This window comes from Phalacrocorax carbo, chromosome 4 (genome assembly GCF_963921805.1).
Source record: "Phalacrocorax carbo chromosome 4, bPhaCar2.1, whole genome shotgun sequence".
Lineage (NCBI taxonomy): Eukaryota > Metazoa > Chordata > Aves > Suliformes > Phalacrocoracidae > Phalacrocorax > Phalacrocorax carbo.
Window position 1 is genome coordinate 78,201,748 of NC_087516.1, and position 11,940 is coordinate 78,213,687.

The 11,940-nt window shown below is 48.2% G+C and overlaps 2 protein-coding genes across 2 annotated transcripts; one reads left to right on the forward strand and one right to left on the reverse strand.

Annotated features, from left to right (window-relative positions):
- The first annotated feature begins 1,613 nt into the window (after positions 1-1,613).
- MAD2L1 (mitotic arrest deficient 2 like 1) lies at positions 1,614-4,418 on the forward strand. The gene is made up of 5 exons (XM_064450542.1): positions 1,614-1,767; positions 1,897-2,043; positions 2,176-2,296; positions 2,940-3,043; positions 3,587-4,418. The coding sequence occupies exons 1-5, from the start codon at positions 1,692-1,694 to the stop codon at positions 3,757-3,759; spliced, it is 621 nt and encodes a 206-aa protein (XP_064306612.1). The 5' UTR covers positions 1,614-1,691; the 3' UTR covers positions 3,760-4,418.
- RPL7L1 (ribosomal protein L7 like 1) lies at positions 4,074-9,386 on the reverse strand. Its single transcript, XM_064450541.1, has 7 exons — positions 9,289-9,386; positions 9,048-9,156; positions 6,963-7,126; positions 6,645-6,782; positions 6,268-6,377; positions 5,834-6,046; positions 4,074-5,574 (listed from the first exon to the last, which is right to left on the reverse strand). The coding sequence occupies exons 1-6, from the start codon at positions 9,330-9,332 to the stop codon at positions 5,838-5,840; spliced, it is 774 nt and encodes a 257-aa protein (XP_064306611.1). The 5' UTR covers positions 9,333-9,386; the 3' UTR covers positions 4,074-5,574; positions 5,834-5,837.
- Positions 9,387-11,940: the final 2,554 nt, after the last annotated feature.

Here is an 11,940-nt window from a genome sequence, read left to right on the forward strand (position 1 = left end):
GGGGATAGATGAATAGCAGCATGATAGTACCTAAGGTTTGAAGCAAACCAGCTGATATTTAGTTATCTAGCTTCTAAAAGCTGGGCTTCAGATGAAAAATGCTTCCATTACCATAAGCTTTGAAATATACCCCTTACTCAGAAAATATTTTATTCAGAAGACTAATGTATAACAAAATCACTAGTGATCAAGACCCAGAATAAAGTTCTCTAGGTTAATAACTAAATCGGTCAGACCCTTTCAGACCTTCAGCACATGATTTCAGGACTGCGTTATTTGTTTTAATCACAGCAGCATGAACCCTGAGCAAACTGTGCTTCCTCTGAGAGCAAAAACTGGAACCAACAGAAAGCCTTAGCCTTTGAGAAAATGTACTTTATTATGACAAAATAAGCAATCACGCCATTGATTCACTCTTTAAAGCAGCTGACCTACTGCACTGTGTAATGACCACATGGTTTTTATCCTAGGTTTAAAATACTTCTGTTTTGAACGTCACTTCATTTTAAGGCTATTCTGATCAGTTTCATTCAACGTCAATGTAGGTATTTAACACAGGTATGTCTTAGATGGTACTGTCTATTCATCCAGACACTTCAGAAAAATCATATTCAGGGAAGCTCTTCCATACCCAACATACACATCCACTTTTCACTTACTTACCTGTTGATTTTATCGGCTGACTAGTGGCCACCTAATTACTATCCCAGACGACTATGGCTTCCCCTCTTCATGACACTAGTGAAATATTTCAAAACTTAACTTTTACTTACTGTTTCAGTCTCTCTTGCATGTTAACCCCTGCCAGAGTTTCCTCTGTTTGATAGTCACCGCTAGTTGCAGTGTCTTTCTCGGTGTCCCTGTCATAACCAGATTGAACTGCTTTGCCCAACTGCCCTTCCCTGGGCAGCTCGAGAGCAGGGGCGGGTGTGGCACAGCCTGAGCTCCGGGGCTCCCTGCCTTTCTTAACCCCTTCCTTTTTGTGGTACCCGCTATCCTACAGATTTAAAGAAAAAGCGTCTGTTTCATCCTGCTTTCCCGGGCTCTCCCTGCCTGCCGTTCGACGGTGCTTGCAGAACTGAACGGTTCTACTTTAGATAGCTACTACGTGAACGCTTCCAAAAATCACCCATAAGCGAGGTACTTGCTTCATTTCATTCTTTACCTGGAAAGCATAATTTCTAAGTTCAAAAGCGCCTTCATACGGACGAACGGCACCTGAACAAACCCTGAAACCGAGCATCCAGCATTTCCACGGGGCGAGGGCTCGCTCCACCCCCAGCCCCCCTCAGTCCCGCCGCCGGTGGAGGCTCGGCCCCGCCCAACGGCGCCTCTGAGGGAAGGTTTAAGGCGGGAAGTCCTTTTTTACCGCTTTTCAGCTGCCGAACATCCCAACATCCCTCCCCGCGGACGGCGTGCTCCAGTAGGAGACACGGAGGGGTGCGGTCGCGCGCCCTGCCCTCAGGCGCCGGCCCCGCCTCTCCAGCTAACGGCCGCGCGCGCGCACCGGGAAGGGCGGCTCCCCAACGGCCGGCGCACGCGGAGACAGGGAGGCGCGGCCTCGCCAGGGCGCCTGCGCGGCGGCGGGAAGGGAAGGGGCGTGGTGGGGCGGGACTGGGTTTGAACCGGGCGGCGGGGAGGAGAAGGAAGAAGAGAAGGGAGGCGGCGGCGGCGGCGGCCGCTCAGCTCCCATGGCCAAACAGCTCGGCCGGGACCAGCAGGGCATTACCCTGCGGGGCAGCGCCGAGATCGTCGCCGAGTTTTTCTGTAAGGGGACCAGGGCGAGAGGGGGAGCGGGCGGGGAGGAGGAGGAGGACGGGGCCTCCTGCGGGGCGACATGGCCGCCTCACACACATCCCTCCCCCCGCCTCTCTCCCTTCTTTCCGCTTGTTGCAGCCTATGGAATCAACAGCATCCTCTATCAGCGGGGCATCTATCCCCCCGAGACCTTCACCCGCGTCCAGAAGTACGGGCTCACCCTCCTCGTCACCACCGACCCCGAGCTGAAGAACTACCTCAACAACGTGGTGGAGCAGATGAAAGGTGGCTGGGCGCGGGGGGCCGGGCCGGGGGGCTGAGGTGGCGCCGCCGGCGGGAGGCTGCTGCGGCCTCCTGGTGTCTCTGCTGGTCCTCCTGGCCTCTCGCACGGCGAGCAAATGCTGTGGCTTCTTTCAGAGTGGCTGTACAAGTGCATCGTGCAGCGCCTGGTGGTGGTCATCTCGAGTATCGAAAACAACGAGGTTCTGGAGCGGTGGCAGTTTGACATCGAGTGTGACAAAACAGCGAAGGATGAGAGGTGAGTGACGGTGTTCCTCGGCGCCTGCTCTTCCCGGGAGCTGTGCAGGCACAAGGTAAACGCCGTGTGTATCAGCACTGCTCTGGTTCCTCGGAGCAGCCAAGGTATATACTGAGAAGAGGTTGAGTGTGGAAAATGTTCCTTCAAACCTCACCAAACCTACTACCTTTCTTACTGCTATTCCTCCGGTTGTCTGTAAACCGGTCACTCTATGATTGAAGCACACATAATCCTTCAGTGTTGGGGTTTTTATGGGTTTTTCTGGTGGGTTTGGCTTTTTTTTTCTAAAAGCATCTGATCAATACTTGATTTTCATCTTCAGCAAAGCATATAAAATCCTGTAGTGGGTACACAGCCTAAAGAAGTACTGCTTTCCTGCTATGCCAAAATGTTCTCACCCATTCTGGACTGAGAATAAATGTAACATTCCTTACAGATACTGGGAAGCTTCACAAACAACAACAAAGGGAAACCAAGTATCACTTAACTTTTCTAAGCCATCTACCTAGGACTTAAAGGATATCACTGCTGTGAAAAAATCCTATAGCAAACAGACCAACAGAGCTAAATAGAGAACTGTAGTTGAAGGAAACTGTCAGTATAGTAGAAGCTTGCTTTCTTAACAGTTTTCCTATTTTTCCAGTGCACCACGAGAAAAATCTCAGAAAGCTATTCAGGATGAAATTCGATCTGTTATCAGACAAATAACTGCCACAGTAACTTTTCTGCCACTGTTGGAAACTGCCTGTGAGTATTTCTAACTTCACTATGGAGATGAAACACTTCTTTGGAAAACCTAGATTTTTCCACTTTAGAAAGTATTTTCTAGGGCTTTTTCATTATTGCATGTCACATACTATCATATTTCTGAGATGGCATTTTGTTAGACTGAGACCAGGACAGAACTTGGCGTGGCTTAACTAAATGAAACTAGTGTGTCTGTACTCTGAGGAATATAAGTTTTCATAAACAAGATTATTTTGTGACTGCAGCTGTGGGAGGTGCGTATAAATAACCATTGAGCTGATACAAAGTGTTTACGTAGAGTTCAGCTCCGCAGTATTTTAAGATTTTAAAATTCATATCATGCTCAAGAAAACTAAAAAGGCTACACATGAATATAACCAGAACTTGTTTTCATGTTTTAACTACTATTTCTTCGCACATAACTAGTATCAGCGTAATTTCTGAGAACCTTGGTACATGTCTCAGGTTCTAGAAGATGCACTTTAACTTCAAACATGCCATCTACTTATGTGTTACTGTTAATTTGTTTCCACTTGCTTACAGGTGCCTTTGACTTGCTGATATACACAGATAAAGACTTGGCAGTGCCAGAAAAGTGGGAAGAATCAGGACCCCAATTTGTAGCCAATTCGGAGGAGGTCCGTCTTCGTTCCTTCACTACAACCATCCACAAAGTAAATAGTATGGTGGCTTACAAAAAGGATTCCTTTCCCTGAGATATGGAGGTTTTGTATATATCCTGTCACCTTGTATAGTCTCTGTTCATAGTGCTGTGAAGTAATGAATGCATCACTGCTGTTGCTCTTGCTGAAGAAAGATACAGAAAAAGGGCAATGTTTGTCTTACGATAATGTGGTGTAACACTAGACTAAGCTGGCATTGTTTTTAAAGAGGTCGAAATAAGGTATAATGATAAACTCATACTTAACTGTATGAGCTAAGCTAATGGGGTGTTATACTTCATTCACTTGAAAAACTGCCTAAGTCTAGGATTGCTAGAATTGTGTTCAGAACCTGTAACTTAGGTTCATTATAAACTGCATTCTACTAGCAGACTTAAGTTCTCTCTGCCACTAGAAAAATGTCACTCCTGCCATGCCAGTTCATGCTCAAAGCCTGGACTGTTACCAGAAACAACCCTAAAATGAATCAACAGAATGATTCTAAAGTTATTTGTACCTCTTTACACTGAAAGCAGCTGCTTGTCAGGAAAATCTTAAATGTGTGAAGCCTTGTATATTAAAGACGGCTAGACTCTAGTCCCAGGGACGGTGGTGTTTTAAGTCGGTGTATGTCTCTAGTGTCTGTCTAGCATTTTCTATGTTTGTATTCTTGTTTTACAGAATAAAGCTTGAAACTGTATAGTGTTCTCTAATTCAGAGTCTGTAGTACTTAATATTTTAGATGATTTTATAAATGCTACGTCTTAATTTATAGCTAATACCCTAAAGGCATCCTACTCATATTGTTACTTTAACTGTTTCCTCTGAGCCTCAAAACAAGCATTGTGGAGTCAGTGTGAAATCCATTCATGGATTAACTGTTGGCCTCCACTTCAGTCTTCAAGTAACAGCATAAAAAGGTCACTGTGACTAACAGCTGTTAAATAGCACAGGACTCTTCCTGTGTTCTTCACACAGTTTTGTAGTGGAAGAAGCCAGGGATTTAAAACTGTACGCATTAATAGAACTTTTGGGCTCTTCCATAGTTTTGTTCGTCTCCTTCACCAAATTCACTTCAGCCAGAGTATTTAACTTTTCCCACTCTTCTAGAGTTATATACAACTCCTCTTGTTACAACACTTATTTCAAAAGTTTATTTAAAAAGCACTGATTACACATACTCCACCACTACTATGATGTTTCTGGGCTTTCCTACCAGGGAAGGGTTTCCTCTAGCAGTCCCAGTCTAGCACAATTGAAAAGGCAGCTGTGTGTCAATCAGTAGCCCAAAATCATGGCTTTTTAAAATAAATACAGTCTAGGTACTTCAGGAAAAAATGCTACTAGGGCTTGCACTAGAGTAATAGAGGAACACCCGCTGTTTTCTTCTGCCTGTCAGCAGTATTCTTGAGCAGGTGACTGCACTACCCTTTACCCCTCGAAGGAGGTGCACTTCCAGGAGTGCAGCTGCAAGCACTTCCTCTGGGGAAGACTGGACCAAAAGAGCAAGTGCAAGTCAACTGTGACAGAGATTTAAACCAGGAACTGAGAACCACTGCTTTATACCAAAGATGAGATCAGGAGGTGACTGGTACAGAGCCAGCACTAATGAGTATAAAAAAACCACTTGTTTTACATCAATGCAGAAGTCAGATTGCTCTGGGAAGTTCAAGTCACTTCCTTCTTGTACCAAATACAATTTATCTTCTCCTTTAAGAAGGACAAGCCCAAAGTCCATCTCCATCACTGTCTGTGTATTTTTCTTCTTTCATAGAGGCACCAACAGTCAAGAGATACACCATATCACTACGTAGAGAGGGCGTCCATGAAAAGGAGCAGGTTGTAAGTCCTGAAGTTTTCACAAAGACCCTGCACAACAGGAAAGAAAGAAAACATCACATTGATGCAATCTCCCAGAAGCCAAGCCTTTATGGAGGTGTCCAATAGGATCTGCTGATACCTAGTGGGACCCACACGCTCTGTTACCTTCCCCTCCCTTGACGGTCACTTCTGTAGAGTGAAAAAACAAACACAAAGGAGTGCCCCTCACCCCCAAAGGCAGTATAGTTATTCTTAGGAAACCAAATAAAGGATCAGATTTAGGAGTCCCACAAGAGGCATTCCTCACCTGGCTAGTTCAGCTGACGTATAAGCTGGTTGATTGCTTCACCTCTGCAGCCAGGCTTACCCATTTCCTTGAGGAAGCCCACTTTGTTACGTGAAGCGTGGCGAGCCACTGACAGATGGAATGGCCATAGAAAGTTTGTGACTTTTTTGAAATGCTTCCCAGCTGAGTAGATTTCATGAATAAGGTCTTCCAGACAAATAATACCATAGGCCCCTGCAGAAAAAAAGACATTAATTTGAAAAGCCCCCCCCAAACAACATATACACAAGACACCCAACTGTATTGTCTTTCCTCACGCTACTCCAGAATTGCCAATACTCCCTATACAAGTCTTACAAGATTTTCCTCCTTCCCCTCCCTCTTAGGTCAGATTGCAAACTCTCAACAACCCCCTCTTTCCTTGATTAGCTTCATTTTCTTATCTTCTTCCTCACCTAAATGTTCCTCTATCAGCATATTGTCTGTCAGAGGCATCCTCTTTTTATTAATCTTGGCTTGGCCCCGTTTCAGGATGAGCTCTCGTACAGATTTCAGGTTAGGGTGTCTGTGCAAAAACAAAAATTGGATTCTGTAACTGAGAGACATGAAGAGCAAGAAGTCCCATCCTACTTCTTTGTACAGAGGTGGGAAAGTAACCAAGTTATGTTTAGAACAATGAGAAAAGGGACGACAACAAGTTTTAGATATAAAGCTGACAAAGTTTTGATCATTACTGGAAAAGCCAGCTACGGATTTGTGACACCAGATGGAGAATCAAAAAGCTATAATATTTACACACAAGCCACTACCAAGTCAGGGGACTGGTACTTACCCCCACGCCACGTAAGGTTCCACAACGCGCAGCATCTTCAGCGATAAAGGAGTCAGTTTAACAAACGTTCCAGTGAAATTTTTTCTCAGCCGCAGCAACTCAATCACTCTTTTTACCCTCCTACTCACTCCCTTAATACTGAGCCAGGAAAAAAAAAAAATACTATTAGTAACCGCGTTTCTCTAACACAGCAACGAAAGGTCTCAGATTACCTGCAAGGAGACACATCTGGGTTGATCACCCTTCCTTTGCTTGGAAATGACGTGACAGCTACAATAGTAGCAATAATAAAGGTAAGGAGCGACAAAAGTTTCTTACTCTACAATCCGCACAACAAAGGCTAGTTTGTGCTCCTGAGGTACAGGCGTCTGTCCCGGTCTCTGCTCCATGCGCCTCAGCCGGACATCATCTCGGTGTTTGCGCCACGAATCTTGAACAAAAGTCTCAAGGCGTTTAAACTGGATTTGTTTCCCCTTCTGGTGCTAAAGGCAAAAGGATAAGAAATTATCACCCTTCCTAACCTCCTTAGAGGTTTGCATCTTGAAGGCCAAATGAAATTCAGTATTGATGAACTACACCCCTCCAGTTTTGGAGGCAGCAAGAAGGAAATCAGTTTGATAATCTGAGCCCAAGGGAGACAGAACGTATGAATTTACAGGCAGCTAGCTATAATTTATGAAGAGTGAACAAATAGGTTTTCCCCAGAAAAAAAATAAGTCAGGAAACACAGAGCAAGACCCAGGATACTTCTAGGCATAGGAGAAGTCAAATGGAAGCATTTGCAGCCACAGAGAGATCTTCACAACTACATTCACAGCTCAGCCAACCACTGGGAAACCCAGAAACACATATCTATCTGGGTAAAACAGATACCCTAGTGTGACTCCAAATTACCACCCAACAGAAAATAACAGGGTTTAAAGTCCTTTCTGACAACGGCACACATACCCCCCAAAAAAATATCCAAGCATTCAAATAAGTATTAAGTATTACTAATTTAAACACAAAACATCCATCTTACTTCAGGGAATAAAAATATTTTCATAATTAGGGGAAAATTTAAAGCTTTTTTTAAATTAAAAAGATGCTTCGATACCTGTCCTTAGCTCAGGGACAAGTATATCCACCCAAATCATGGTGCTTCCGCATATGAATAGGAGCTGAATATACATGACAGTTACTCAATAATATTTTAGATACGCTACTAAGTTATTAGGTCATTTTAAATTAAAGAATCTAATGTTGTATGTCTTCTGTTCTATTTCACCATGAAATTGCTTTGAATTTTCAAAGCAGGTAGACCTAATCAAAATCTCATCACTGGGGTCACTTTTCTAGTGAGACTCTTAAGAGGTACTATTTAACATTAATGCTCATACTTCCACTTCCACCTTAGAAACAGAGCAAGCCATGGATATATTCAAAAAGGTAAACGCAGTACCTAACAAAAACGGCAGGAGGTGTGCACCTAATCCCACCACCTCCACAGAAACACGCTCCCTGGGAAAGCTTTCAGCCACTACCAAAACAGGCACCTGCTCTATTAGCTGAGACACAGAACAGCTCTCAAATTCTGAAACAGAAAGGTTTGCTGTGCTCTGCCAGTCTGGAAACCACACACTGTGCGCAGGGAGTCTCTGCATTAGCAACTTGTGGCACCTTATGTGCAGATAAAGGTTTTGTGATGACCTGCCTATGCTCTAATATTTATCTAGCTAATAGATAGCTAACTCCAAAGGCACTTGCAGAAAAGCACGCTGCCTCCATGAAGGTTTATAATGCAAAGGTGAACTAGTTTCAGGCAGTTTAACCCCATGGTAACACACACAACTCAACAGCATTTTATTTTACCACGTATGGCAGTATACACCCACCCCCTGGTAACCACTGATTTAAGAGGAACAACTGACAGCCTTGCAAGTTTCAGTAGAACAGTATAAATACTTGTGTTTCAGTATACCAAGCTAAAAAGTTTCGTCCTCTTTACAGGTCTCAGAGACACCGGGTGAAGATGCTCAACAACTGAAGTGCAGGGGTAACCCGGAGGCTCACCACAGTATCCATACAGAGCCTCACCGACTCCCCCTCCGCCCACCCGCAGGGGTCCCGCATCCCCCCTCGCAGAGGACGCCGAACACTCTCACCATGTGTGCGGCTGCACGGAGCTACCATTCCCTCCTCCGAAACGCGGCCAACCACAGCGGCTCCGCAGATCCACCCCACGCTTCCCCGCCCGCCATCTCCCGCCGCCCCACAGCCAGGCTCTCCCAGCCGGCCGCCCCCCCGCAGGCCGACCGACAAGGCCGAGTCATCCACCCCGTCGGCACCCCCGGGCCGGGGACCGCCGCAGGGCCGGGGACCGCCGCAGGGCCGGGGACCCCCCCTCCCGTGGCCAGCCCCTACCTTCCGCTTGTTGAGGAGCGCCTGCTTGGCCTGGGTGGCCTTGATGGCCTGGTAGGCCTTCCTCTTCTTCAGCAAGTTCTCCGGCACCAGCGGGATCCGCCGCCTCGGCCTGCGGGGCGGGAGAAGCCGGTCACACCACGACCCCCCCCAGGGGCTCCCCCGCCGCCGCCCCCAGCCCCGCCACGGCCCAGTCCCCGCGGATGGCGGCGGATACCCCACCCGCTACCCCCACCGCACTCACTCCTCCTCCACCGCCGCCTCCATTTCGCCGAGGCTACCGCGCATGCGCCGGGGCGGGGCGGTGTCACGACCGCCCTGCCTGAGGGCAGGCTTCCCGCCACTCCTCCTCCCCTTTCACCCCACCTTCCCCGAGAAACCCGAAGCGCACGGAGGGGTTTGCTGGGGAAGGGGAGGACGGCTCTCTGCGGTCCGGGCCGCTCTCTGCCCACGGAAAGGGGTACGGGCGAGATGGTGGTTCTGTGAGAGCCGAAAGGTTAAAGGTGAAGCCTGGACGGCAAGCCCGCACCCCCGGCAGGGAGTGCTTTGAAACCGGGTGCCTTCTCCACCTCGCTTCAAAGCTTCCCAGAGAATGCGGGGGGTGGGGGACGGACAGCAAAGTCTGCATCTCTAAGTCCCCTCAGCTCTTCCAGCCCGTGCCATGGTGACAGTGCAGAGGGACCCAAGGCAAGGGATGCCAGTGGCTGTGGGAGCTCCCCACTCCCATACACCTCGCTGGTCACAGGGAAGAAACACAGGCCGCGACCGAGCAGAGACACAGCTACCGGGGTGGCTGGGCTGGAGGTTTTGCCTCAGGCTTGGACCTGCTACAGTTTTGTGGGAGAGCATGCAACATTTGACAACACAGCAGGGCTTAAGCACCTTCCCTCTCGGCTGATCCACCCCGCTTAAAAGAATCCAGGCCAGTGTTATACCTGTTGTGAGCGCTGAGGAATGAAGATAAGAGGCTTGCAGGGCTGTGGCCCCTGGATTTAACTGCTGCCCCCAGCAGCTTGTGCAGCCACAGCCAAAAGACATCTTACCACACCAGAGGCCTGCGATAGAGAAAAATCCTTTCAGAGCTTGTTGTTCAGCCCTTCACCTGAACACCATGGGGAAGCTTCACCAGGAGGAACAGGCCATTTTCTCTCCCTCCCTGGTGGCTTCCAAGTGCAGCAGTCCTGCCCCCAAACAGCAGGTCCTGCCCGATGGACCAAGAAGACGCAAGCGAGGACATGTGGGCACCTGGAGTGAAGGCGGACAGCTGGTCACGGCCACTTCTGAGGAAAGGATCTTGAATGTGGCCAGGGTCTTGCAGAGCTGTGTCCAGCTGTGCTGGAGACCAGGGTGGTTACAGAGCAAGGGCTGGGGTTGGGGAGTTGCCATGCAGAGCCGTAGGCCCAAAAGATTGCAGAGGTGTGAAAAGGCACAGAAACATAAGTGCTAGGTTCTCAGAGCTGGCCCTACTTTTTACACCTTTTCACATCACCTTTGCTGATATTTCACATGAATGTTGTACAAGGGAAAAAAGATTACAAGAGGAACATCATTCCTTATACCTGCCAGATCTATTAACACGTTTACCATTTTACACTGCTATTTGTATTGGTCCCTTATGTGGTTTTTTTACATGAAATCAGTGTGACCGACCAAAAATGTATTCCTCAAGAGACCAGACACAGCAGCATCTTGAAGAGGCACTGAGAAGCCATGCAAACACAGAAGGTCCTTTGCCTTTTGACATCCCCTGCCACCCACTTGGGACATTAAAGAGTATTTGTCCCTGGCTGCATGTAATAAGTCTGAATGCTAGATTAGGCTATACCAATAGCCTAAATGTTGGTCAACGTTATTTCACGTTTGGGAATCCCACTCTGGAGTCACTGCTTGGCTATCTCCAGTACTGACAGACAGTGGCGCTACGTTTCCTTTACAGAGCTCCTGCATAGCAGTGTGGCAGAACTAGAGAGGGCCCAGCATTGTCCCTTCGTAGCTCTGTCACAGCAGAAGCAGCCTTCTCACTTGGGAAGGCAGCAGGCATGGCGGGGGTCAAGGGGAGCGTGGCAGCGGGCCTGGGTCCTACCTTAATTTCCCCTTCTCAGTTTCCCCCCTAGTCTCTTCCTGGCCCTTCTGCAGGACCTGCAACTCTTCTCCACCATATTCCCACTGTGGACCCAGGCACCGGCACCACTTCTGCCCTGGTGCCTCCCCCAGACACGGAGACCCTTGTCCAGGGCTGCCCTGCCACCACCACCAGCTCCCCACAGTGCTGGGAGGGCTCCAGGTGTTTCCCTCACCTCAACTAGGGGAGCACCAGGATGGCAGGGTGCTGCAGCCAGTATCCCCCCAACTAGCACCATCATCCATGGCCCAGCCATGCTGGCAGCTCCTGCCAGAGACAGGGAGCGTGGGGTTGCGGCAGTGGGGGCAGCACATGGGGAAGCAGAGGGGATAAGTCAGCTCACAGGGAGATTTGGAAATAAATGTCATTGTCCTCTTCTGTGGAGTCCCACACTAAGCTTTATTGTACTGATGTTGTGGAGCTTGCTCGGGACAGCTGTCACAGAGGAGTTGGTATCTCCATCCCTGGGGACACTCACAACCAGCTGCAGCCCTGCAAGGAAGAACAGCTCCAACCAAGCCAGGGACAGTGCAGGTACAAAGATCCTCCGTGCCCTCCACGCATCAAATGAAAGCAACTGTGTCCTGGCAGTCCCAGGTTACGGTGACATTTACATGAAACATGGAGCCAAAGCTTTGAAGAGGAAATAGCACAAATACAAGGAAAACTCATCCAGAGAAAACAGAGGTTGCTGATACAATATATCCAAAAGCTCTTTGAGTATTTGTAGCACAAGTGTCCTTCCAGGTAGCACTCCCAACACATCCTATACAA